General features: G+C 32.1%; 3 protein-coding genes across 5 annotated transcripts in view; all 3 read right to left on the bottom strand.

The window, feature by feature from the left end:
* Nucleotides 1-1,084: 1,084 nt before the first annotated feature.
* LOC117107057 (protein wech-like) lies at nt 1,085-5,886 on the bottom strand. 3 transcript variants are annotated; one of them, XM_033248579.1, is made up of 2 exons: nt 4,805-5,886; nt 1,085-3,859 (listed from the first exon to the last, which is right to left on the bottom strand). In XM_033248579.1, exon 2 carries the CDS (start codon nt 3,845-3,847, stop codon nt 1,643-1,645), a length of 2,205 nt encoding a protein of 734 aa, XP_033104470.1. In that variant the 5' UTR covers nt 3,848-3,859; nt 4,805-5,886; the 3' UTR covers nt 1,085-1,642. The 3 variants fall into 3 exon arrangements, with proteins under 3 accessions (XP_033104470.1, XP_033104472.1, XP_033104473.1); XM_033248581.1 differs by having other exon boundaries at nt 1,085-3,734; XM_033248582.1 differs by having other exon boundaries at nt 1,085-3,576.
* Nucleotides 5,887-7,275: 1,389 nt separating this feature from the next.
* LOC117107032 (tripartite motif-containing protein 2-like) lies at nt 7,276-11,374 on the bottom strand. The gene is made up of 2 exons (XM_033248552.1): nt 11,315-11,374; nt 7,276-9,543 (listed from the first exon to the last, which is right to left on the bottom strand). Exon 2 carries the CDS (start codon nt 9,529-9,531, stop codon nt 7,369-7,371), a length of 2,163 nt encoding a protein of 720 aa, XP_033104443.1. The 5' UTR covers nt 9,532-9,543; nt 11,315-11,374; the 3' UTR covers nt 7,276-7,368.
* Nucleotides 11,375-16,437: 5,063 nt separating this feature from the next.
* The window catches only part of LOC117107025 (tripartite motif-containing protein 2-like), an 8,530-nt gene continuing 1,754 nt past the window's right edge, over nt 16,438-23,213 (bottom strand). The window contains exon 2 of the mRNA XM_033248542.1: nt 16,438-20,266. Within this exon, the coding sequence (XP_033104433.1) occupies nt 18,092-20,254 (2,163 nt within the window). The 5' untranslated portion in view covers nt 20,255-20,266 and the 3' untranslated portion in view covers nt 16,438-18,091. The remainder of the gene's footprint in view (nt 20,267-23,213) is intronic.

Here is a 23,213-nt window from a genome sequence, read left to right as displayed (position 1 = left end):
AATAAACATCCACAATACTGCATGCTGCAAAGCAGAATATTACTGGATCAAATCAACTATCACCCTCATTGAGGGCTTCAAATGCTGGTAAACAAAGCTGTAGTATTTTTTTTCTTATTCAAACTCTCTTGGTAACTTCATAAAAACATCATATAAAAACATTGCCAATGAAGAAAAAGGCTAACAGGTGAAATACACCTCTGAAACAGCCAATCCCCTTATTGCTGCTTCTGCTATATTTTTCCATGGATAATTTAGAACATCCCAAGGGCTAATTTCTTAGTATTCAATTTCCATTTTCTCGTTACTAGAACCTCAAGTACTTTCTAAAGTTGATATGTGCTCAAGATAAATCGTTATTGTTGTAATTATTTTTAATTTCTTCCGTTTATTATGGAAATTTTCTTTTCAATTTATGATTTCTAAGGCCAAAACTAGACAAGCGAAAGCTATTTTTTGGTCTTTTTGCCTTTCATTGTATTTACTTTTTATTTAAATTGATATATACTGAAAAATCTTTCCATATTTTAGTATTGGTATCCCAAGAGTTTGAAAAATCTAGTAACAAAAGAACAGACAAATATCAATTAAAAACAAATCCACATTGGTGGTTAGATACGCTTTTAAAATACATTTTAAGTAATGGATGATCAACAATCATCCGTAGAGATGATAATTGTGGTATTTTTATTTCTTATCTATTAACTGTACAATAATCTAGAACGTATGAGTAGAATCACTTCTCTTATTATTTACAACCACTTAACTCTTCTGGAAGAAGGTTTCAAAATAGAATATAAAAACAGGTTTGTCATATATTCAATAAAGACTACATGCAATCACTAGCACAAAGACTAACTAAAGAAAACACTTATAAAACTCAAATTCTGTAAATACTGAAACTAAGGCCAAAAAAAAAATAAATTGATTGTTTGCCCTTCTTTTTTTAAAAATGATAAATAGGAATTTTGTTTAATTTTTTTATTTATATTTTTTTATAAAATACTCTTCAGATGGAATAAAAATAACTCACAGAGGCTTAGAATGGCAATATCTTACATCAGACAGCACCTTTAGACTAATTTGTAGGGCATCTGGCAAAAAATAAAGATAAATTCACTCACATTTTTTAAAATTTGTTTTAAAAAAAGCTAAAAAAAAATCAAGTTTTTTTGTTTTTCCGCCCCTATTTTTTCCAGTGAATTAGAGGCAGATGGGGAGAGCAAACAAACAATTTTTTTTTGGCCTAATAAGTTAAGGTGTCAGAAAACTATTAAGATTAATGTAATGTTAATTAAGATTAATGCTTGTTTATCCAACAGAGTAGATCATCTTTATGATATGATTAATAATAATTTTTAAGTTTGTGTTTGTCTAAATTCTTCATGATTTGTTTGTAGGTATTCATAATGTACTCCTAATTAAATATAAAGTGAAATATGTTGTACTAAAAACACAATACAAAACAGGGCAGGACTAACTAGACTTTATTGAGTATGGTTTTCCTATCACTATTTCCTGCAAAATATGGTTTTATTAATACATTCATAATATATATATATATATATATACCTAATTTATTATTAGGTGATTCAAGTTTTACTAAAAAGCAATAAAAAAAAGTGCAAGTTGGGACAGCATGCTAATAGTTGAATATTTGTATAGGATTAAATTTGGCTTCAGAATTTGCTACTGCAACTCTCCGTGGACAATATGAAATTATGCATAATCCCATTGGTCCATTAATTCCATCTTCTTGTTTATCAATTCTTTTGATGAAACTTCCATTGTCACTTAATAGTTGTAGTTTGTGTTTGCTTAATATAATGATGTTGTCATCCAAATCAACTACTATTCTACGTGGATTCCTCACCTCACCATTCTCATAACCTGCTTCAACAAGGACTTTTATGAACCTTCCCTCATTATCAAATAGTTGCAATCTGTGTGGTTCAGCAAACTCCAATGCAAGAAGATTTCCTTGATTTGTAAGAGTAACATCAGTGACTCCATTCATCTTTAATAAAAGTCTGTTTTTTGGCCCTATCTTCCTGATCATCTGGCCGCTAACAAAGTCAAACATGAACAAGCCACCAACCTCATCTGCTACATAGACAAGTTTTGAGGCCTCATCCACATAGATACCTGCTGGCTCTGTTAATATCCCCTGACCAATTGACTTAATCACCTGACCATTGTTATCACATACCATGATGCATTTATTATTGAAATCGCTAAATGCTATGTTACCATTCTTCATTATGTACATTCTGTTAACTCTCATACCTTTTGGTAGTGTAACCTTACCAATATATGCTCCTGATTGCTTGTACTTGAGTATTTCATTTGTACCACATGAAACCAGCAAGCAATCATCTTTCTGATTATAGTTTACATTCATATGTCTTTGATATTTTGTGCCATGTGGATAGATTAATAGATTGTATATATCAATGGTTTTTACTAATCCTACTTTCTCTACTTTGATTATCATTGGTGATTTCTTGATTTGCTCACCATCAGCTGTCACATAGATTTTACAAAATCCTGGACTTGTGCATTTTCCTGTAACAAAGAACTTCCCATTGCCATACGAGCATTCTTGAACTTCAGCAATATTGGTTTCTCCTGTAGGCTGTGTCCACTTTGCCTTCAGTTGATTTTCATGTATTTCACATTCATCTGTTTTGATTACATAGACAGTTATTGTTTGACCTTGGGTCACTGATATCGGTCCCTTTAATGTCAGATAGTCTGCTGCCCTCATGTGTGATACATATCCCATAACACTTAGTTGCAATGAAGCAAGTTGACTTTTATTTTTAAAGAAGTAGATTTGACCATTATCATTTGGCTCTGTTTTTGGCAATTCATTTATTCTCTCATTCAGTGCTGTAATTACTGTTTCACTTGATTGAATTACTGTAACTTTATCACTCTTCAATAACTGATTAAGAAAACCCAGTTTTGTATCTATATCCGATATTTTTGTTGTCAATTCATCCTTTTGTGTATAATTTATTTTCTTTTTCTTTTTGTATAGCATCTGTAATTCATTTTTCATTTTTTCTCCATTTTTCTTGACTTGATTGATCATTGTTTGCACATGTTCATCAATATCTCTCAAACCTTTATCTGTACTTTCATCTAAGTTCTTAGAATTTTCAATAATTGCTATGAGACCCTCATATAAAATGCTTTTACAGTGATGGGTAGATTTCTTCAAAGATTCCAATGTTTTTTTTGATGATTCATATGCTTTAGAAATGCTGATTGGTTTGTGATTTCCTTCCCAAGCATTGTGGACAGTAATTGTGCAATGCATGCATATTGGAATATTGCAGCAGAAAAGGCTTAAAGGCTCATCGTGAATGGAACACATCGGAGGATGTAACGCTGCAATCTGTAAAGGCGTCATTGATTGCATATCCTCAACTGAATGTAGCTTGTGATTTTCCGACATTGGCAATATTTTATGATGGTCACTACAAGTAGAGCACAAGTGCTTTCTGCAATCCTGGCAGTAATATTCTGGCTGTCCTTCATTTTCACAAACACATTTGATCTGGTCCCTTTCTGAAAATTGTTCAATAGTTTCTAATAGGTTATTTAGAAAGGTATTTGGTGGAAGCTTCTGAAGCCCGCCCTCTGGAATGGGATATGATTTTAAGCAAGTTGGGCAAGTCAGCTTACCCTCCTCCATAACCCAATCTTCCAGACATGCCAAACAGAAACTATGGAGGCAACTGAGAGATTTAGGATTCTGAAGTCTCTTAAAGCAGATGGTGCACTCCAAGACCTTCTCATCAACATGTTCTAGAAATTGATTCAGCTTACTGGTAGCCATCTTGAAAAAATTCTGTAAATGAAAATATAAAAATATAATATCAGTGGGCTGTAGAGAACACAGATAATTATGATTAATAGTAAAGCAATGCAGTGGCTGACATTCATACTTAATATTGTTAAATAACTTAATAAATTTAAAAACATTTAAAAAATCACTAGGTTACTAAGTATAATATTTTGTACGAACAAAAATTATACTATCTGTACCATCTCGTATTACTTGCATTAACAGACAATACTGTACACTTATTTCAGAACGCATGCTGAGGGCATTTCAGGCACAATGAACTAGGCAGTGTTTTGTGCTTTCATCTTAACCATGGGCAGTACATGTTGGCTTTGCCTGCTAGGGCAGTTTGAGGATGTGGGACTGATTTCCTGTGGGTAAATTGCAGGCTACTCTACCCATGATCAGAATTAAGTAACACATTATTACATTGCTTGAGAAGGCACCTGTGTAAAACTTTGGTGGGCATAAAATGAGTCAGAAGGGCCAAATTATATTTTTGATTTGAAACATTTATTGGTTCCTTATTAAAGAGTATTTTAGTTTTTTAAACGTTTTTGTTAAATTTTTCCTTATTTTTCATCAAGTTGTCCATCACGTAACCCATTGTATTCCTCTTTGCCATCTTCCTTCTTCATCTGAAAATAACAGTTCTGTCTTCCTGAGGCAAATCAAAGGCGGTATAGAAGCAGTGCAGGCAGGCTCTTGAAATGGATGCAGCCTTCAGTGTTGAATCGAAAAATTCACTTTGCCCCCCCCCCAACCTATTTTTATACCCACCCCTAGTGTCCAGTATATAATTTATCATGCTTTTAAGAAATTAATATACTGCAGTCATTCCATACAATTCTATACACTGGAGTATGGTTACATGAAAAATTGATTAGTGAATAAAAATTGTATAATTAAATGACTATTTAACAAAATCAATCAAATGCTATACAATACCTTTAAATTTCTCTGCTGAGGTGATTGTACAATATGTGAGGTGTCTCTAACAGAAATGTAGTTTTTATTCCAGGTTTTATCTTCACATTAATGTGACTTGGCATAGGCTAGGTTTATTTCGAATGCAATGCAACTTGAGGAAATTAGTCATATGTACATCTAGATGTGCTGTAAAGTTCAATGTTAAATTGTGGACATCTTCCAAGTCTGCAGATTTTGGGAGGATCCAAATGTTGATAATACTCTCCTCTCCTCTATTAAGTTTTAAATCATTATTTTAATCTCCAGAATTTTATTATAGCTATTAAATTGGTTTTTATTTTTTCCTCATAAATTAGAACAACACAATAATTACAACAGAAAAGAAAACGGTTATATTAAAGTGAAGTCAGGGTCTGAATGCTGATGGCACTCTTCTCTCATCTATTTAAGTTCTAAACTCTTTATTTGAATTGCCAGAATTTTTCTCCAAATTTTTGCATTTTTTACAATTTTTCCTCATAAATACAAGTATTATTTAGAACTACAAAATAATTACAACTGGAAAGAAAACACTGAGATTAAAGTAAAAAAAATAAATAATTTCAAGTAACTTTTAGAGATTTAATAGATTTAAGAACATAAATTGTTATATAATAATATTGTAAATCAAAATTCTTTTTAACTAAACCACAAGTGCATATAATATTATTCTGGTTTAGTAAAAAAGAATTTTGAATTACAAATAATTTTTAAGGAAGAAAAAATGGCTCTTGCAATCAATAAAGACGACCAAGAATTCAGTTCTCTTCATTGACACGTATTTTGTTCTCTGAGCTAACAATTCATGAAACAAACAGGAAACCTGGTTATTTTCCAAAAGTTATTTTTAGGTTTCATTTTGATCATGTGACTTAGCATATTTTTTTGTGTGAAGTCAAGCATGACTTGAGGAAATTTGTTAATTGGAATTATTAACTACCAACTCATATGAGGCATGTTGTGGCAAAATGGCTAAGTTGTAGCAAAATTTGAAATTCAAGTTATTGGTATTTTCATATACCTGAGTATGTTATCTTTAAAATGAGGGGTCATTCATTAAAATTGGACTTTTCAAGCCTAAGTTATTGAAAAGTGAAAATACGGCACTCAAGATAAACATGATTTTGAGTAATTGCCTTCCAAAGTTATTTGTTCATACATTGTTTAATAGAATTAACTATCTAAATAACATTAAATAAACAATTTGTTGACCACTTCCAGAATTAATACTTTGGGACATGATTAATAAGACATTAAACTGTTGATCTATAGTGAAAAAAAAAATTGAATTCTTAGGCAATTTTTTGAGCTCCCATATTTTATAGCTCATTTACTCAATACTGGCCTGTGCGAAAACTTAACCATTTCGCCACGACATGCCTCATATACTGTGTATGCTGTAGTACATATTTTAGTTCACAACATCATGATAAGCAGTATAATGATATAATTCCATCATAAACAAACAGTAATTTTAAGAGTATTTTATTAGTAGTTGAAACATATCTAATCACTTACTTCTCACTGTTTTGTACTCCTATAACTTTTTTCATTGTTTGATATAAATTTTAATACTTATTTCTCAGCAACAATTATTGATTTTATGATAATGTTTTTAATTCAGTGCTGTATAATCATTTCTCAGAGTGCTATTACACACAAATGTAATGAATAATAAAGGCAAATAAAATAGTAAAGATGCTTTTAAAAATAGTACATACTTATTATCAAAAATGTTTAAGCCATTGGTCCTATGTATATTACCCATGTGCATGTAAAGAATACAATACTGCCCAATTTACCACAAAAAATGTGATGTGCCCATATATGGGCACAATGACGTCATATCACATATTATCAAATTGTATCAAAAGAAGCTGAACATGTTCAACTCTTATTTTCCATCACATTTTATGTGACGCTTTGTTGATAAAATTTGATAGTGTAGACAAAGCTTAAGAAAACCTATGGAATAGAGGGCACAAATAGAATTAGGAAAAAAGGGGAAATCCTGCACATCTGTTTAGTATGCCTAATCAAGACCACAAACTAAAATCACTAATAGATACTATATATAACTTCATATCAAAAATCTGTAACTACTAAAATTAAAATTAACAACTTAGTGTGATTGAGATTTGGCTACTGTATTAGTATTTTATTACTAAAGAAATTATTTGGTATGTTAATATTTTATATAATTGATTGCAGCAAAATTTTACTAAATAATCCATCCAACAGAGCTGACCTTTTCAAACTTTTAAGGTCAGACTCAAATGACTGTTTTGATATGTTGTAGAACTGATATTTCTAAGACAGAAAAAAGTTGTTTGATAAAAAAGTGGGGAACGGTGAATGAGATACAGATTTTTTAATATTTAAAAACTAGGGGAAAAAGGTGTAAAATGGCGGTTACGCCCCTTTTCCCCCAGTTTAAAAAAATTAAGAAATCAATATCTCATTCACCGTTCCCCAACTTTTTGCTGTCTTAGAAAAATCAGTTCAACAACATATCAACATTTTTTTTTCTCCAGAGCCTGACTTTAATAATTAAATATTTTTATATTCTGATTGCGATATTCAACATTATTTGCTACAGCAACTCTTCGTGGATGATATGAAATGATGGATAATCCCCAGGGAAAATTAATTCCATCTTCTTCTTCATCAATTCTTTTAATGAAATTTCCATCACTACTGAATAGCTGTAGTTTGTTTTCACTTGATACAATGATGTTGTCATCCTCATCAACTACTATTCCACGTGGACAAAACAGTTCACCATCCTCATCACCCTCTTTAACAAGGACTTTCATGAACCTTCCCCCATTATCAAATAATTTTAATCCGCTGTCATCTAATACAAGAATATCCCCTTGTTTTGTAAGGGTCATATCACAGACATTATACATATTTCCTTCTTCTCCTGAACCTATCTTCCTGATCAGCTTTCCACTATCAATGTCAAACATAGAGACAGAGCCATGTGGAATCCATTCTGCTGCATACATAACATTTGATGCTTCATCTACATATGTACCTTGTGGATATCCCAGTACTCCCTGACCAATTGATTTGATCACCTGACCATTCATGTTGCATATTCTGATACAAACATTATAGTCGCTGAATGCTATGTTACCATTCTTCATTTTGTACATTCTGTAAACTCGGACATCGTTTGGTAGTGTAATCTTACCAATATATTCTCCTGATTGCTTGTACTTGTGTATTTCATTTGTCAAACATGAAACCAACAAGGAATCATCTTCACACTTAGCTAAATCATAAATATTTTTGTCTATTTGAATGGTATTTACTAATCCTATCTTCTGTACTTTGATCAGCATTGGTGACTGCTTGATTGGTTCACCACCAGCACTCACATCAAGCTTACAAACACCTGGAAACGTGACATTTTGTGTCACAAAATAATCTCCATTGTCATTTTCTTCAACTTGTATGATGTTGGTTTCTCCTGTAGGGTGTGTCCATGTTGCCTTCAGTTGATCTGCATGCATTTCACATTCGTCTGTTTTTATTATTTTGATAAAAATGTTCTGATCTTCGTTCACAAATTCCTCTCCCATTAATGATAAACAGTTTGCTTCCTTATGTAGTATATCCCCGATGTCACATTGTTGTAATGAAGCACTTTGATGCTCATTTTTAAGGAATTTAATGTATCCATTTTCATTTGGCTGTCTTTTTGGCACTTTATTCATTTTGTCTTTCAGTGCTGTAATTACTGTTTCACTGGATTGCATTGCTGTAGCTTCATCACTCTTCAATAATTGATTGAGAAAAGACAGTTTTGTAGTTATATCATTTATTGTTGTTTTCAGTTTGTGTATTTGCACATCTAACACCCTCTTTTTCTTTTTGTAGATTGTCTCTACTTCATTTTTCATTTGGTCTCCTTTTATCTTCATTATCTTGCACATTTCTTGCACATGATTGTCAATATCTCTCAAACTTGTATCTTTATTTTGTTTTAATTTTGTAGCACTTTGTTTAACTGCTTTGAGGCCATCTTGTAATTTGTCTTTGCAGTCATTGGCAGCTTTCTCCAATGTTGCTGAAGTGTCTTTAAATGTTTGGAATGCTTTAGAAATGCTGATTGGTTTGTGATTTTCTTCCCCTGCACTGTGGTCAGTAATTGCACAATGCATGCATATTGGAATATTGCATATGCAGCAGAAAAATTGTAAAGGCTCTTTGTGAAGAGAACACAGCGGAGGATGTAACACTGCAATCTGTAAAGGGCTCATTGATCGCACTTTCTCGACTGAATGTAGCTTGTGGTTTGCTAACACTGGCAATACTTTGTGATCTTCACTATGGGTAGAGCACAAGTAATGTCTGCATTCTTGGCAGTAGTATTTTGCCTGTCCTTTTCTACAAACACATTTCATCTGATCTGTTTTCGAAAATTGTTCAATAGTTTCTATTAAGTTATTTAAAATGGTATTTGGTGGAAGCTTTTGAAGCCCGCCCTCTGGAATGGGATATGATTTCGAGCAAGTTGGGCAAGTCAGCTTACCCTTCTCCTTCTTTACCCAGTCTTCCAGACATGCCAAACAGAATGTATGGAGGCAGTTGAGGGATTTAGGATTATTAAGTCTCTTCAAGCATATGGTACACTCTAGGACCATCTCGTCAACATTTTCCAGAAAGTGATCTAGTTCGCTAGTACCAGTAGCCATCTTGGAATAATCCTAAAATTATAAATCATTAAAAAGTATTTTCATAACTGGTAGTTAAAATATCATAAGTATTAATTAGAAATAAATGTTAAAATTAAAATTAACAGCACCCTTTAGTGTTCAAGAGCGAACATTCTTAACAATATCTATTCTATGTGGAAAAAAATGTACTATCAGGGGTCCCAAGTCTAGTTACACTTTAAATTTTTTTTGCCACGCATTGTGACACACTGACTTATGTGAGGCCATGGTGGTATTAATTGAGAAGGAGATCACTAGGCAACAGATCCCTTTGACGCGACAAAACAATGTGTTCCCCATCTTTGGATCACACACGGGCGTATTATCTTATTATTCACATTTTTTTGTTACCAACAACTTGGCAACGACATGCGTGTATACGCTTCAACACAGCAGTTGTGCGATAACCCATTTGATTTTAACTCATTAAGTGTCTTTATATTAACAATATTCCTATCCCCTGATTGGATTTTTTGAACTTTCAGTATGTTGTTATGTGTATATTTCAGAAACAGATTCCACAAAATATTTCTGTTACAATTACTTCTGTATTCATTATAATTTTGTCTAAAGATAGATTTGTTCCACTATAAAGCTAAGGCAGCGTAAAACTGAAAATCACTCTGATTTTGGATTGAATTTTCTAATAGTTAGCCCTCGTTAACCCTAAAATGACTTAGTTTATTATAATCTTAAATCATTCCTTAATTAACATCTGTTAAAATTATAATTATCAAGTTTTCCAATTTATGGAAATTCAAGTTGAAATATACCATACTTTTAAAGCTGGTGTAAATGTTTCATTAAATTCCAAATATCTCAAATTTATAATTAAAAGCATCATTATACAATTATTTTTCACTCTTTTTTTTCTATACCAGTAACATAAATTAAAAATTCATTCTTAATTTTTAATTAAAAGCATCATATTAATATTTTGCATTCCTCCATAATTTGATATAGGCCCTATCTAGGCTGGAAAATTGATGTTGGATGGAGGCTTTTTTTTAAAATTATTTTTTATTTTGCTGAAGCCAATATCGCCCTTGGCTTTGTTGCTTGTGCATTGATATTCAAAGTAAAACATGATTAAGATAATATAAACAATATAACTATTTAATTTAAAAAAAAAATTTTTAATAATTTCTTTTAAAAAAAATTCAAAATTTTCCTGATTTGAAGTCATGTGGCCTGGTATAGGGTGACCGATTTATTGTGTTTAATCAAGTGTGACTGGCTTTCATCATGCAAATTATTTTATAAATGGATTTTGTATATTCCACTGGTAATTCAAACATTAAATAATACTGAACATTACTATATGATAATATTAAAATGACAAAGACACCTTTAGCATTTGTGTTGTTATATTGTGAACACAGTATCTGACCAAGTGTCTGGATCACAAGTTGTACATATTAACTCTACCAACCATATGTTTTATGTTTTTACAGTACTATGAATATTAGAATATTAATTAATATAATTAATATTAGGTCTATTATTACCATACTGTAATTCTTCTGTTACCTGTTCACTTATGGACTAGATTCTCATTTGAATATAGAGTTGTAGGTTGTATTCAGTATAGTATGGGGATAATGATATTCTCTGTGACAAGTTGTATAATAAATTAAAGTAATAAATTAAATAATGAAGATTTACAGCTTCTTTCACAGTGGAATTCGCAGTGTATGCTATACAGGGTTCATCTACGATAGTCCTTTATGCATTATTTTATCTTAATTACTACTGTACTTACTGTTGTAAGGTTGACGCGTACGTTAGAAGATGAAGTAATTGTGTATGATCAGGCTTGATGAGACTACACATGATGAGACTACCAAAAGGAAGAATGTTCTCCAGGGTTGTGTTTATTAGTCATGCCCAAATCCCAGGCTGATTTTCATTGGTTAAATTTGTCATGTGGTTCAGTGCAAAGGTGCACAGTGTAAAATATATGATACTGAATGCTTTGTGTTTAGGCTTTTGTACAAACATTGAATTGCAGTGCAAACACACTTTAGATAAGTTCAGTCAAAACAAGATAATTTAAGCTCTACATATTGACAATTTTTAATTTTTAATTTAAAGATCCACTTTCTTTAAAATATTCAATTCACATAGTAATAACATCTTAATGAATGTTGTGTTTACAGTGAAACATAATTAGAAATAATAACATGAAAAGGGTCAGGTAGTAAGCATAGATTTAAAGCACATGACCTGTCTGAAATATGCACATACATATTTTCTAGATAATCATTCATATAAAGAAATAACAATTAAATAAGTAATAAAAATGAATTTAAAAAAATACAGATAATGATAATAACAATAATATTAATTCAAGTAATCAGTAATTAGATGAGTATAGTGTTAATATTGGTCACTATTATTATTATTATTATTATTATTATTATTATAAGATCACATTATCATGTTACATATTTATTGATTAAGTAGGCGTACATTTTTTAAAAACTCCAATTTTATTGCTTTGTTTGATGTAGTCAGGTAAACTATTCCATGTTGTACTACCTCTGTATACTACACTTTGCTGTCCTACAATAATTCTTCTGTAGGTATTTGGTAATCAAATTTTTTTTTTGTTTGATAATTATGGGTGTTTTCTACCTTTTGAAGTAAATTATTAAAAACTTTTGGAATTTGTTTTTTTTTGGAGTTTAAACATAAAAATTAAGAGTTGCTTTACATATAGATCATGAATATGAAGCAAGTTATTTTCTTTAAATATGTATGATGAAAATAATCAACTTTACACACAATTCTCATTGTTTTTTTGGTTTTTTTTTTTTTTGAGAAAATGTAATTTGTTTAATTCTGTTCAACTAGCTGAGCGCAACACAGAAATTGCATAATTTAAATTTGGTAATACTAGGGCATTATAAATTGTTAAAAGTAATTTTTTTGGGAAGAAGTGTTTCAATCTGTTATTCGTTCCAATTGCCTTTGAAATTTTAACTTCTACCGTGTTAATATGGGTTTTGAATGTAAGTGATTGATCTAACCAAACTCCAAGAAATCTTATTTCTGATACATTTTCTATGATGAACCCGTTAATTACCAGTTCCAGACTGGTCATATCTATAAACATGTTTCTGCTTTTAAAGATGACCTGCACCATAATTGTAGACAGTTCTCTCTTTTTCTTCATGTCTGCATCAGGTAGGTGTTCCGTAACGAATATGTATGACGATTTGTTATTATTTAATTTCATTTTTCCTTGTTTTAGGGCTTCGTTCCTCTGTGGACGGTACAGAAATTTGGCTACGATGTGCCTTGGTTTGTCTCCCGTTTGTAATATATCATGTGTGTTTTCTGTATGATATTCTTTAATACCGCCAAACCTCAGATTAAAACTTCTGCTATACCGTTCTTATTTTAGGATTGCATTTTCCATTTCTGTCATTTTGTGTTGACAAGCCGCCATTTTGTTTTCATACTCCTCCACTTTCTTGATTTCTTTTCCAATTTGAGTAATCTCACCCTTTGTTTCATTTGCAGAATCATGCGCATATTTCACTGATTTTTCTAAATCTTTGACAGTTTTTTCCAATTTGGTAAGTCTTTTGTTGTAGTTTTTTTGGTTTTCGAGTACCTTATCCAGTTTACTATTTAGTTGTTCTGATAGCTTACCTAGTTGCTCGCTTCCCGCTCTCCATCATTGATGACTTCGACTGGATCATCATCTGATTCAATGCTTTCGGAAGCCTTTGCCTTAGTTGTTAAATCCATGCTTTTATGTTCCATTATTAAGATATACAGTTCACACACCATAAACCTACAAAGTGACCGATTACTAGGCGGTCAACAAAGTACTAACATATGAAAAGTAAATGTAAAATACAGTCACACTTTTTGATGTTGCAATAAGATTTCTGCATTTTTTTTTCCAAAAAAAATCTTAGGAATATAACATTCTTCCCTCTTATTGAATGCATGTGTCCTAAAATGGTAATCCGGAACCGACTTTGGCTTCACCCATCTACTTGGGAAATACTGTGAAAAATACACGTTTTTAGAAGCAAAAGTGCGTAATTACGACCTATTATTATAATTATAAGAAAGGGTATTTAATATACTAAATTTTTATGTCTAAGGTTTGATTTAGCGAAGTGAATACTTCTAAGTCGACACAAATCATGCCCATTTCCTATTCTACAAGAAACAGCATGCATTTTTTCAGTTCAAAAGTGCTTATTCCAAATATTAGAGAAGCTGATTGAATTTAGTGTCTTTCGAAAGTAGATAATATTTAGTTTCAAATTTTGTGCAAACCCATAGGAAAAGTTACTGTCAGCGCCCAAATTTAGCCCATCGTGTGCAATACTTTCAGGCTCTGTACTTAACGGTGTGTGTGTGTGTAGAGTGTAGCAACTCAGATGCGACACAGTTTTCCCTATGGGATTGATTTGCCAATCCACGTGCCAATCCACCTAGACTTAAACGAAAGCTATTTTTTGGTGTTTTCGTCTTACAAAGTATTTACTTTTGATTTAATTATATTTATGACGATAAAAGTCATATGTACTTTACCCAGTAGTATTCATTTTTTTTATCAGCGAGAAATCTTTCCTAAAATTTAAATGGTGGACAGACCATCTCTTTTCACACCCAATACTGACAAAGCACAAACAATTTCTTGTGGAAGACTACTAATCATTAATACTCAGCTCACAATCGTACCAAACAAATTTTAATTATATATTTTCATTGTCTCCACAAAATCATTACATATTTGTTTTTCACTTGTAGTTTCACAACATCCTTGACAGTGAAGCTGAACCTTGTACCTTGGATGCTGCAACAAGTTGTCGCATTTTGTCAGTTAAGATATTCAGGAGAAAGCTATGCGTTTATAACATGATATAAAGATCAAAATGGAGGAAGACAGGACTTGGCCCATAAGGATGTGTCTATTCAGGTATTATTTTGTTCAAGATTTCTAACGGTCCATAGAAAGGTATTAGAAATTTAGCATATAGAAAATATTTACATTGGCTTTTAGTGTATGTCCCACTTCATCAATATTTAATTGTATCCTGCTGACAATAATTTTCTTTTTTTTATCTTATGTTCTTCAATATGCAGATGTGTGTATTATAGTGTATCTGGAAATTTTCATGAAAATTTTCTTTCATAACAATATTCTGTATGGAGTTACTACTACTATATTACACTAAAAACACTTTAAAAATAAGTAACTCTTGGAGTTACCACGTTATGTCATTGATCACGAAGAGAATTAACATATTCTAGAGGGCATCCTTCAAATGACGGTAAAAGGTGTTCATGGCAAACATGTGCTGTGTCTTTATAACACTTGTTCAAGTTTCGAACGCAATTTTGCTTGAGTTCCGAACGCTATTCGATTGTCAATAGAGCGCCTACTACCCACCTTGTGGTAGTAGTACCCATCATGCCTAAACCGGATTTACCATTTTCCGCCATCTTTAATTGCTATATCATGACATAGAGTCTGCGGCACGCCCCAGTTGGGGGCAGTAGGCACAAAAAGTGGCTTCACCATTAATAAGTTAAGATTGACCTTCAAGCGATTAATCATAGTAGGCCTACTTAATGTATCAATGTTACTCTCATTGTTTTTTTTTTCCATAAATTTTTCAAATAACTTGTTTGTGCCATTTCATTAACTATAACACAGTCTTCTACAAAAGATGTATAGGTACTGTAAACAAATATGGTAGATTATTTCATATATTTAAAACTAGCTTTGCCATTAATTAGTTAAAAATACAAACAAAATCAGTAACTCCAAAAAGAGACAGAGACATTTTGAATCTCAAATTGTTTCTGTCTCTTTTCAGAGTTACTGTCTTTTTGTTTTATTTAAGACTAATTAGTGGATCCTCTGATTATATAGTTAAACCTTCACATTTCATAGTATAACCCATCTTTATCAAATTGCCATAAGCAAGACCCCCACTTTTCAGTATTGATTCTAGTGACTGCTTTGAAAAGTTTCTTTTCAATTTTGTTTGCCTTGTGACACTGATATTTCATGCCATGCTCATTGTTGTTATATTGCAGTGTATGTATAAAGAGTATATTTCAAAAACCTCACAATATAATAGGAATTATGTACAAGAGAATATATATTTTATTTGTCACAGCACATCATAAACTGTTAAAATGATGTAATTCCATCATAACCAAACTGTAATTGTAATTGTACATTATTAGCATGATTATCACATTCCTTTTTTTTTGGAATCAACCAGCTTATGATACATCTGTCAAAAATGCTGACTTGATTTGATGTGTCAAAAGGTACAATGCCTCAGTGTTTATCTTCCTGTCATTGCCTTAGACAACCATTTATCATTAATTCATTTGTGGTATTCATAAAACACATTGACAAAGCAGTATAAAAACATTGAATTGCATCAACTGTTCAACTTAAAATGCCATAACCTACTAATATTGATATACAAAACTCACACAATTGATTATATTATAATAACCACAAAAAAAACATTCAAATAATGTACATACTAAATTGATGAGATTATATAATGATATTGAAATACTGATTTCTATTTGTTTTTCTAATACAATAATTCCTTGTTTGCTAATTTATCGTTTCATACTTTTACTTTAATTTTAATTTTTTTTTTCTAACAATTAAAGAATATAAATTAGAAGAATTGTATTTATAGTATAAAGAAAATTTAAAAGTAAATTGTCTTTTAAGGTAAAGAAGACTTGATAAAATTTATGGTTAAAATAATGTTTTTGAAGCTTGATGTCAGTTTTAATACTTTTGGGTAGATATTTAATTTAGTTTGATAGATCATTAAATAAATTCTCTTTTATCTCATGACTTGACATATCACTTGAAATTACAGTATTATTTCTTTGACCAATATGAATTAATTATGTTTACTTTCATTAACAATTATTTTGATAAATATGATGGAGTATTCCCTTTTCAACATTTAAGTAACATTTAAAGAATTTGTTCATTTTAAGAAGTTATTTACAGCAGGCTAATGATAAAGTAAATAACAATTATAATTGCTTAACAGCTAGTCAAATTATGAAAATATAAATACTACTAAAATTAAAAATAACCCAAAGGTATATATACTTATTTTACTGTAGTGTACAATCATTAGATAATATATAAACACATGATAGTAATTTTGGTATGTTAATACACCTCCACTGCTGATTGAAGATGATGATAGATATTCATAGTTGATATGAATATATGACGATTACTCAGAAAAGTGCAAACCAGTAAAAGGTATTGACCAATTGTTACCTCATCAAAATCTAAATTATAGAATCATCAGATCTACTACGCTAATAATCCATGCTAAACAAAATACAATTAGCAAACATGGAGGTATTTCTGATCATTACTTAAACAGTTACCATGTTATACACAGTTAATATCAATTACGGTACTGACAGCTACAATAGTCATCTACTAAATATTCAATGATTAGCTCTTACCCTAGTAAAAGAAAATCCAATGTCATTGATTTTAAACTACAAAAAATAGGCTAATGTAGTAGTCCTATGTAAATAATATTTATGATAAATGTTTATTACAAAAGCCATGGAAATGATAAATTATTAACCTATAACTATCATTCACACTGAAAAATGATGCTGGATCAAGAAGCATCCTTGGTGATGATAATTGAGATAATTTTTTATTAACTCTGCAATCCTAGAACATATCAAACTACTGTACCTTTAAATGAATTGTTTTTCTCTTTCATTACTTAGCAAACACAAAAAAAAAACAATATAAGAAAAACTTAATTTAGAAAAAAATGCCTTTAGTCTGCAGGCTTAAAGATTTTTTTTTTCAGGAAATAATGTCTCCTTTTGCTAGGCTATTTCCTATATTGTACTCAAAACCTAACAATATTTGCTTATTAATAGTATATGTTACTTATTGAGAGATTAAATTTTTGTGACACAGTATACTTTAATTTAATATAAATTGTGCAGTTTTGAGACAACTAATTTATACATGATTTGTGTGTAATTTAATGTACACTACATTATAAGACCAAGTGGTCCACTGATTATATTTAGATAATATAATATCATGTAGACTCAAAAATGACTAAGAGAAGCCATGATTCAATATTTATATTATAAAAATAATTTTGTCCATAGGGACCATATACCAGAATTGAAGTAACTTAACTAACCAATCAAAAGTGAGAAACCTGTAAAATTGACCAATCAAGGCAAACAAGGTGTGACATATTATTATTAATGAGTTAACAGGACAAAATCAATCTGGATAAAGTGTAAACACTGTTAATATGAATATAAATAAACTAGATGTTAATGGCTAGTTAAAAATTGCAAGTTCTTTGGATGCTTTTAATCCAGTATTTAAACATGGTTTATAGCGCCTAATAGCCAGGACTTCTTTGAATAATAAGAATACATACAAGAGTGCTGTGAGCTTCTTTATTTAAAACAAAGGAAAACTAGTGAGGGCAGCAGACTGACATCAAATACTTTAATAAGTTAATATTTTTACTGTATTGTTACCACTATTTGCTACTGCAACTTGCCTTGGATGATACGAAATGATGCATAATCCATTAGGACTTTCAATTCCATCTTTTGGCTCATCAATTCTTTTAATGAAATTTCCATCACTACTGAATAGCTGTAGTTTGTGATTACTTGATATAATGATGTTGTCATCCTCATCAACTACTACTCCACATGGATTCTTCAATTTACCATTTTCATCAACTGCTTCAACGAGGACTTTCATGAACCTTCCTTCCTTATCAAATAGCTGTAATCTATTGTTGTAATACTCCAATACAAGAAGATGTCCTTCATTTGTAAGGGCCACATCAATGACACCTCTTAATTGACCTTCTTTGTGGCCCTTTGACCCAATCTTCTTCATCACCTGGCCACTACAAATGTCAAATATGAATACACAATAATTTCCATCTGCTACATAAATATTTGATGCTACATTCATATGGATACCAGCTGGATCCCTCAATAATTCCTGACCAATTGATTTCATTACCTGACCCCTCATATTACACACTTTAATGCATCTGTTACCCGAATCACTGAATGCTATGTTACCATTCTTCATTTTGAACAGTCTATACACTTTCAGACCTTGTGGCAATCCAACCTTACCAATATATTCTCCTGATTGCTTGTACTTGAGTATTTCATTTGTATTACATGAAACCAGTAAGCAATCATCTTCATACTTAACTACACCTACAGGACGTTCTATGTTTATATCAATAGTATTTACTAATTCTTTCTTGTGTACTTTGATCATCAATGGAGACTGCTTAATTGGTTTGCCTTCAGCACTCACATCTAGTCTGCAAAAACCTGGATGTTTGCATTTGCCTATCACAAAATAATCTCCATTGTCATCCTTTTCAACTTGTGTGATGTTGGTTTCTCCTGTAGGATGTGTCCATGTTGCCTTCATTTGATTTGCACGTATTTCACATTCCTCTGTTTTGATTACTTTTACAACAATTGTCTGACCTTGGGTCGCAGATTCCTCTGCCTTTAATGTTAGACACTCTGCTGCCCCCAATGTGACATTTCCAATGTTAAATTTTTGCAATGCAGCAAGTTGCTGTTTGTTTATTAAGAATTTAATGTATCCATCATCATTTGGCTCTGTTTTTGGCAGTTCTCTGGTTGTGCCTTTCAGCGCTGTAATTACTGCTTCACTTGATTGCATTGCTGTAGCTTCATCACTCTTCAATAATTGATTAAGAAAAGATAGTTTTGTAGTTATATCATTTATTGTTGTTTTTAGTTCATGTATTTGCACATCTGACACCCTCTTTTTCTTTTTGTAGATTGTCTCTACTTCATTTTTCATTTGGTCTCCTTTTTTCTTCATCATCTTGCACATTTCTTGCACATGATTGTCAATATCTCTCAAACTTGTATATTTGCTTTGTTCTAATATTTTAACATTCTGTTTAACTGCTTTGAGGCCATCTTCTAACTTGTCTTTGCAGTCATTGGCAGCTTTTTCCAATGCTGCTGAAGTTTCTTTAAATGCTTGGAATGCTTTAGAAATGCTGATTGGTTTGTGATTTCCATCCCCTGCATTGTGGTCAGTAATTGCACAGTCTGTGCATATTGGAACATTGCATATGCAGCAGAAAAATTTTAAAGGCTCATTGTGAACAGAACATATTGGAGGATGCAACGCTGCAATCTGTAAAGGGCTCATCGATTGTACTTCCTCCACTGAATGTAGCTTGTGACTTGCTGATATTGGCATTATTTTGTGATCTTTACTATGGGTACAACACAAGTAATGTCTGCATTCCTGGCAGTAGTATTTGGCCGGTCCTTTTCCACAAACACATTTCATCTGATCTGTTTTTGAAAATTTTTCAATAGTTTCTATTAAGTTATTTAAAATGGTATTTGGTGGAAGCTTCTGAAGCCCATCTTCTGGAATAGGGTACGATTTTGAGCAGGTTGGGCACGTTAGCTTACCCTTCTCCTTCTTTACCCAATCTTCAAGACATGCCAAACAGAATGTATGGAGGCAATTGAGGGATTTAGGATTTTGAAATCTCTTCAAACATATTGTGCACTCTAGGACCATCTCATGAACATTTTCCAGAAACTGATTCAGCTCACTGGCACTAGTAGCCATCTTGATATAATCCTGCAAATTACAAATCATTACAGAATTTTATAGGAGTTATGGTTGGCATACTACAGAGTATGAAATGATAGTAGTGGTTGAAACAGTGGTTTAGTAACAGTTATGATGGCCCTGTTAATGTGATGACTGATATAAAAATGTTTGAGTTTTTTTTAGTCTTTCCATGGCCCTTCACTCCACTTATACAAATATTTTGGCATCCCAGTTGCGGGCATGATTGCGGTAACGCATACAATTTGTTATGTACCTCAGCCCAACATGGTTGGGCTAAGGTGGTATAAGACACTCAAACTGTGAATGTCCCTCTATTTTAAGTTCTTGGATCCACCAATGATTGCTTTATTTTAATTGTAAGGGTGGATGAGAAAAGAGTAGGGGATTTTTTCCGGTGTACTGCCCAATCACCACCAGACAGTTGAGATGAAGATAGAAGAAGTAGGAAGTATTTTTGTTTTTTATCCTATCAAGACAAAAAAGCAAATTCACTCCTTGTAAATCTAATCAGAGCATTTTGATGCTCAAGAATCATGTTGTAGTGAGCAAAGCTAGTGAAAATGACATACATGTAATACTGTATTTTTGTAGTTAATGTACAAGTTAAAAGTAAGCTTAAAATATTGTAGGATCCAATACAATGGAGTATCCAAGAATTTGAAATAGAGGAGGAGGGTATATATAAATTTTATGATAAAGGCCAAAAAAAAAAAAATTCCTGTGTTGACAAAATCCAAAAAATAGGTAGGCCGTTAGAAATGTTTTTTCTTTAAATAATGAGTTTAGGCCTTTATGCTTGAAACATAGATAATATACAAAAGTATAACAAAGACCATGTTTATATCGATATTGAAGTGCAAAACGATCACCTAACACTGTCTTTGCATAACACCAGCCTTTTTAGCTGATTAAAAAAAAATTTTCGTTGTAATAATAAAAAAAAACAAAACTAAAATGCCAAACTTAATTTCATACTTTTTGGATCGGTCAGGTGTGTCCAAAAACACAATATTTTTTTTTACTTGGTATTATGGCCAGAAATGTACGGATCCCCTAAAAGGACATGGTTAGAAAATAATATTAAACTATTTTGAGGGAACAAAATGTTATTTCGTTCCCTTGAAATATTATTTCATTCCCTCAAAATATTATTTCGTTCCCTCTATATCATATCTCGTTCCCTCAAAATATTATTTTCTTCCTTCAATATATTTTGTTCCCTCGAAATAGTATTTTATTACCTCGAAACAATACTTTGTTCCCTCGAAATAATGTTTCGTACATGGTACGCCCACAGTGCCTTTGGCTTTCAGATTGGATTGGATTGGATTTATTCGGTGTAAACACCAAGAATAGCCCACGAAAGTCTGAAGAAGACTTATTTCCAGTGGGGTCCTTCTGGTGGTGATTGGGCAGTACACCGGGAGACAATCCCCTACTCTTTTCCGAAGAGTGTACTGCGTTCTTTAACATGCACATGAGCCATAAATGCACATGGGACCAACAGCTTAGACATCTCATCCGGAAGACTGTGCACTATTGTAACTTGTATTTCAGCCCTTCAGATGAAACACAAGGAGAGGCAGCGATGGGAATTGAACCGGGGACCTAGAAATCTCCACGGTTCAGTGCACACACAATGGCTACCACCAGATTAGCCGACTGAGCTAAGATGCTCTCTAGCTGTTTCGCTGTTCGTTCGGCAAAAAATGTATTTGTCTGTGACTGTATCATTCGGTGGCAACTGCAGCATATACATATATAGAGTAGAACCCCTCTGGGTATGACAGTCATACTCATAGGCCTATACCGATGTTCTCTAATGATTCAGGAGATAAAATTCTGGTGTATTACTCAAAAAGTTTCTGTGTCTCGGTCCCCTTAATAGGTGTGTCCGCTTAATAGGGGTTGACCATAGTGTTAAAAGATATATTGCTCCTCGTTCCACGGAAATGTGTCCCCTTAATAGGTGTGTCCCAAAGGAGGGGTTCTATTGTATAATTATATGCTGTAGTTGCCACCGAATGATACCGTCACAGCCAAAATCCTTATTTGCCAAACGAACAGCTGACAGCGAAGGAACTGTGGGCGTACCATATACAAAATGTTATTTCAAGAGAACGAAATGTTATTTCGGGGGAATGAAATGTTATTTCGGGGGAATGAAATGTTATTTCGAGGAAACAAAATGTTATATCGAAGGAAGAAAGTATTATTTCAAGGGAACCAAATAATATTTGGAAGGAACCAAGTAATATTTCAAGGGAACCAGATAATATTTCGAGGAAAATAAATAATATTTCGAGGGAACAAAATAATATTACGAGAGAAGGAAATAATATTTTGAAGGAAAGAAATCATTTTGTTCCCTCGAAATCATTTCGAGGGAATGAAATACTGTATAATATTTGGAAATAAATCGTTTTGTTCCCTCAAAATGATCTTGAGGCAATATTTGGTTCCCTCGAGATCATTTCAAGGTAACCAAATTAATCTGTTCCCTCGAATATACAAAAACAAAAACCACAATTTTTAGGCCTAAAATTTTGCATTTACAGCACAATATCACAATTACAAACCCTAATTTTTTTTCAATCTCAGAACAGGTTTTCAATGAATATTATATTAGCAAATATGTCCATAAATTTGTTGTTGCTGCGAAGCAGCCAATTCATATTCTTGACAGCAATTTGACCTCTGAAAGATCATTGTTTGTCAAAAAACCTGCGCCTAAGACAACTGAAAAGCGGAGTTTCCTTCTTTCGTTCTGCTTGGTAAAATCAATTACTTTAGGCGACGTTTGTAGACTAACCTACTCGTACCAACGCCCGCATGTCGCAGCGCTGGAGTACTATTCAGCGTTTTTACTATATTTCTAGGTTTCCTATTTCTACGTTTAATCGGCTCATGTCTCAGCCACAATATTTTGAGGCCAATATTGAACCCAGTTAAA

The sequence above is a fragment of the Anneissia japonica genome, unplaced genomic scaffold (assembly GCF_011630105.1).
Source record: "Anneissia japonica isolate Jap-2015-1 unplaced genomic scaffold, ASM1163010v1 scaffold9291_len582782_cov165, whole genome shotgun sequence".
Taxonomy (NCBI): Eukaryota; Metazoa; Echinodermata; class Crinoidea; order Comatulida; family Comatulidae; genus Anneissia; species Anneissia japonica.
This window is presented reverse-complemented; position numbering and strand designations above follow the sequence as displayed.

Bases quoted from the DNA above. Each gene is read 5' to 3' on its own strand.
- LOC117107032 (XM_033248552.1), bottom strand. From the start codon at position 9,531: ATGGCTACTGGTACTAGCGAACTAGATCACTTTCTGGAAAATGTTGAC.
- LOC117107057 (XM_033248579.1), bottom strand. From the start codon at position 3,847: ATGGCTACCAGTAAGCTGAATCAATTTCTAGAACATGTTGATGAGAAG.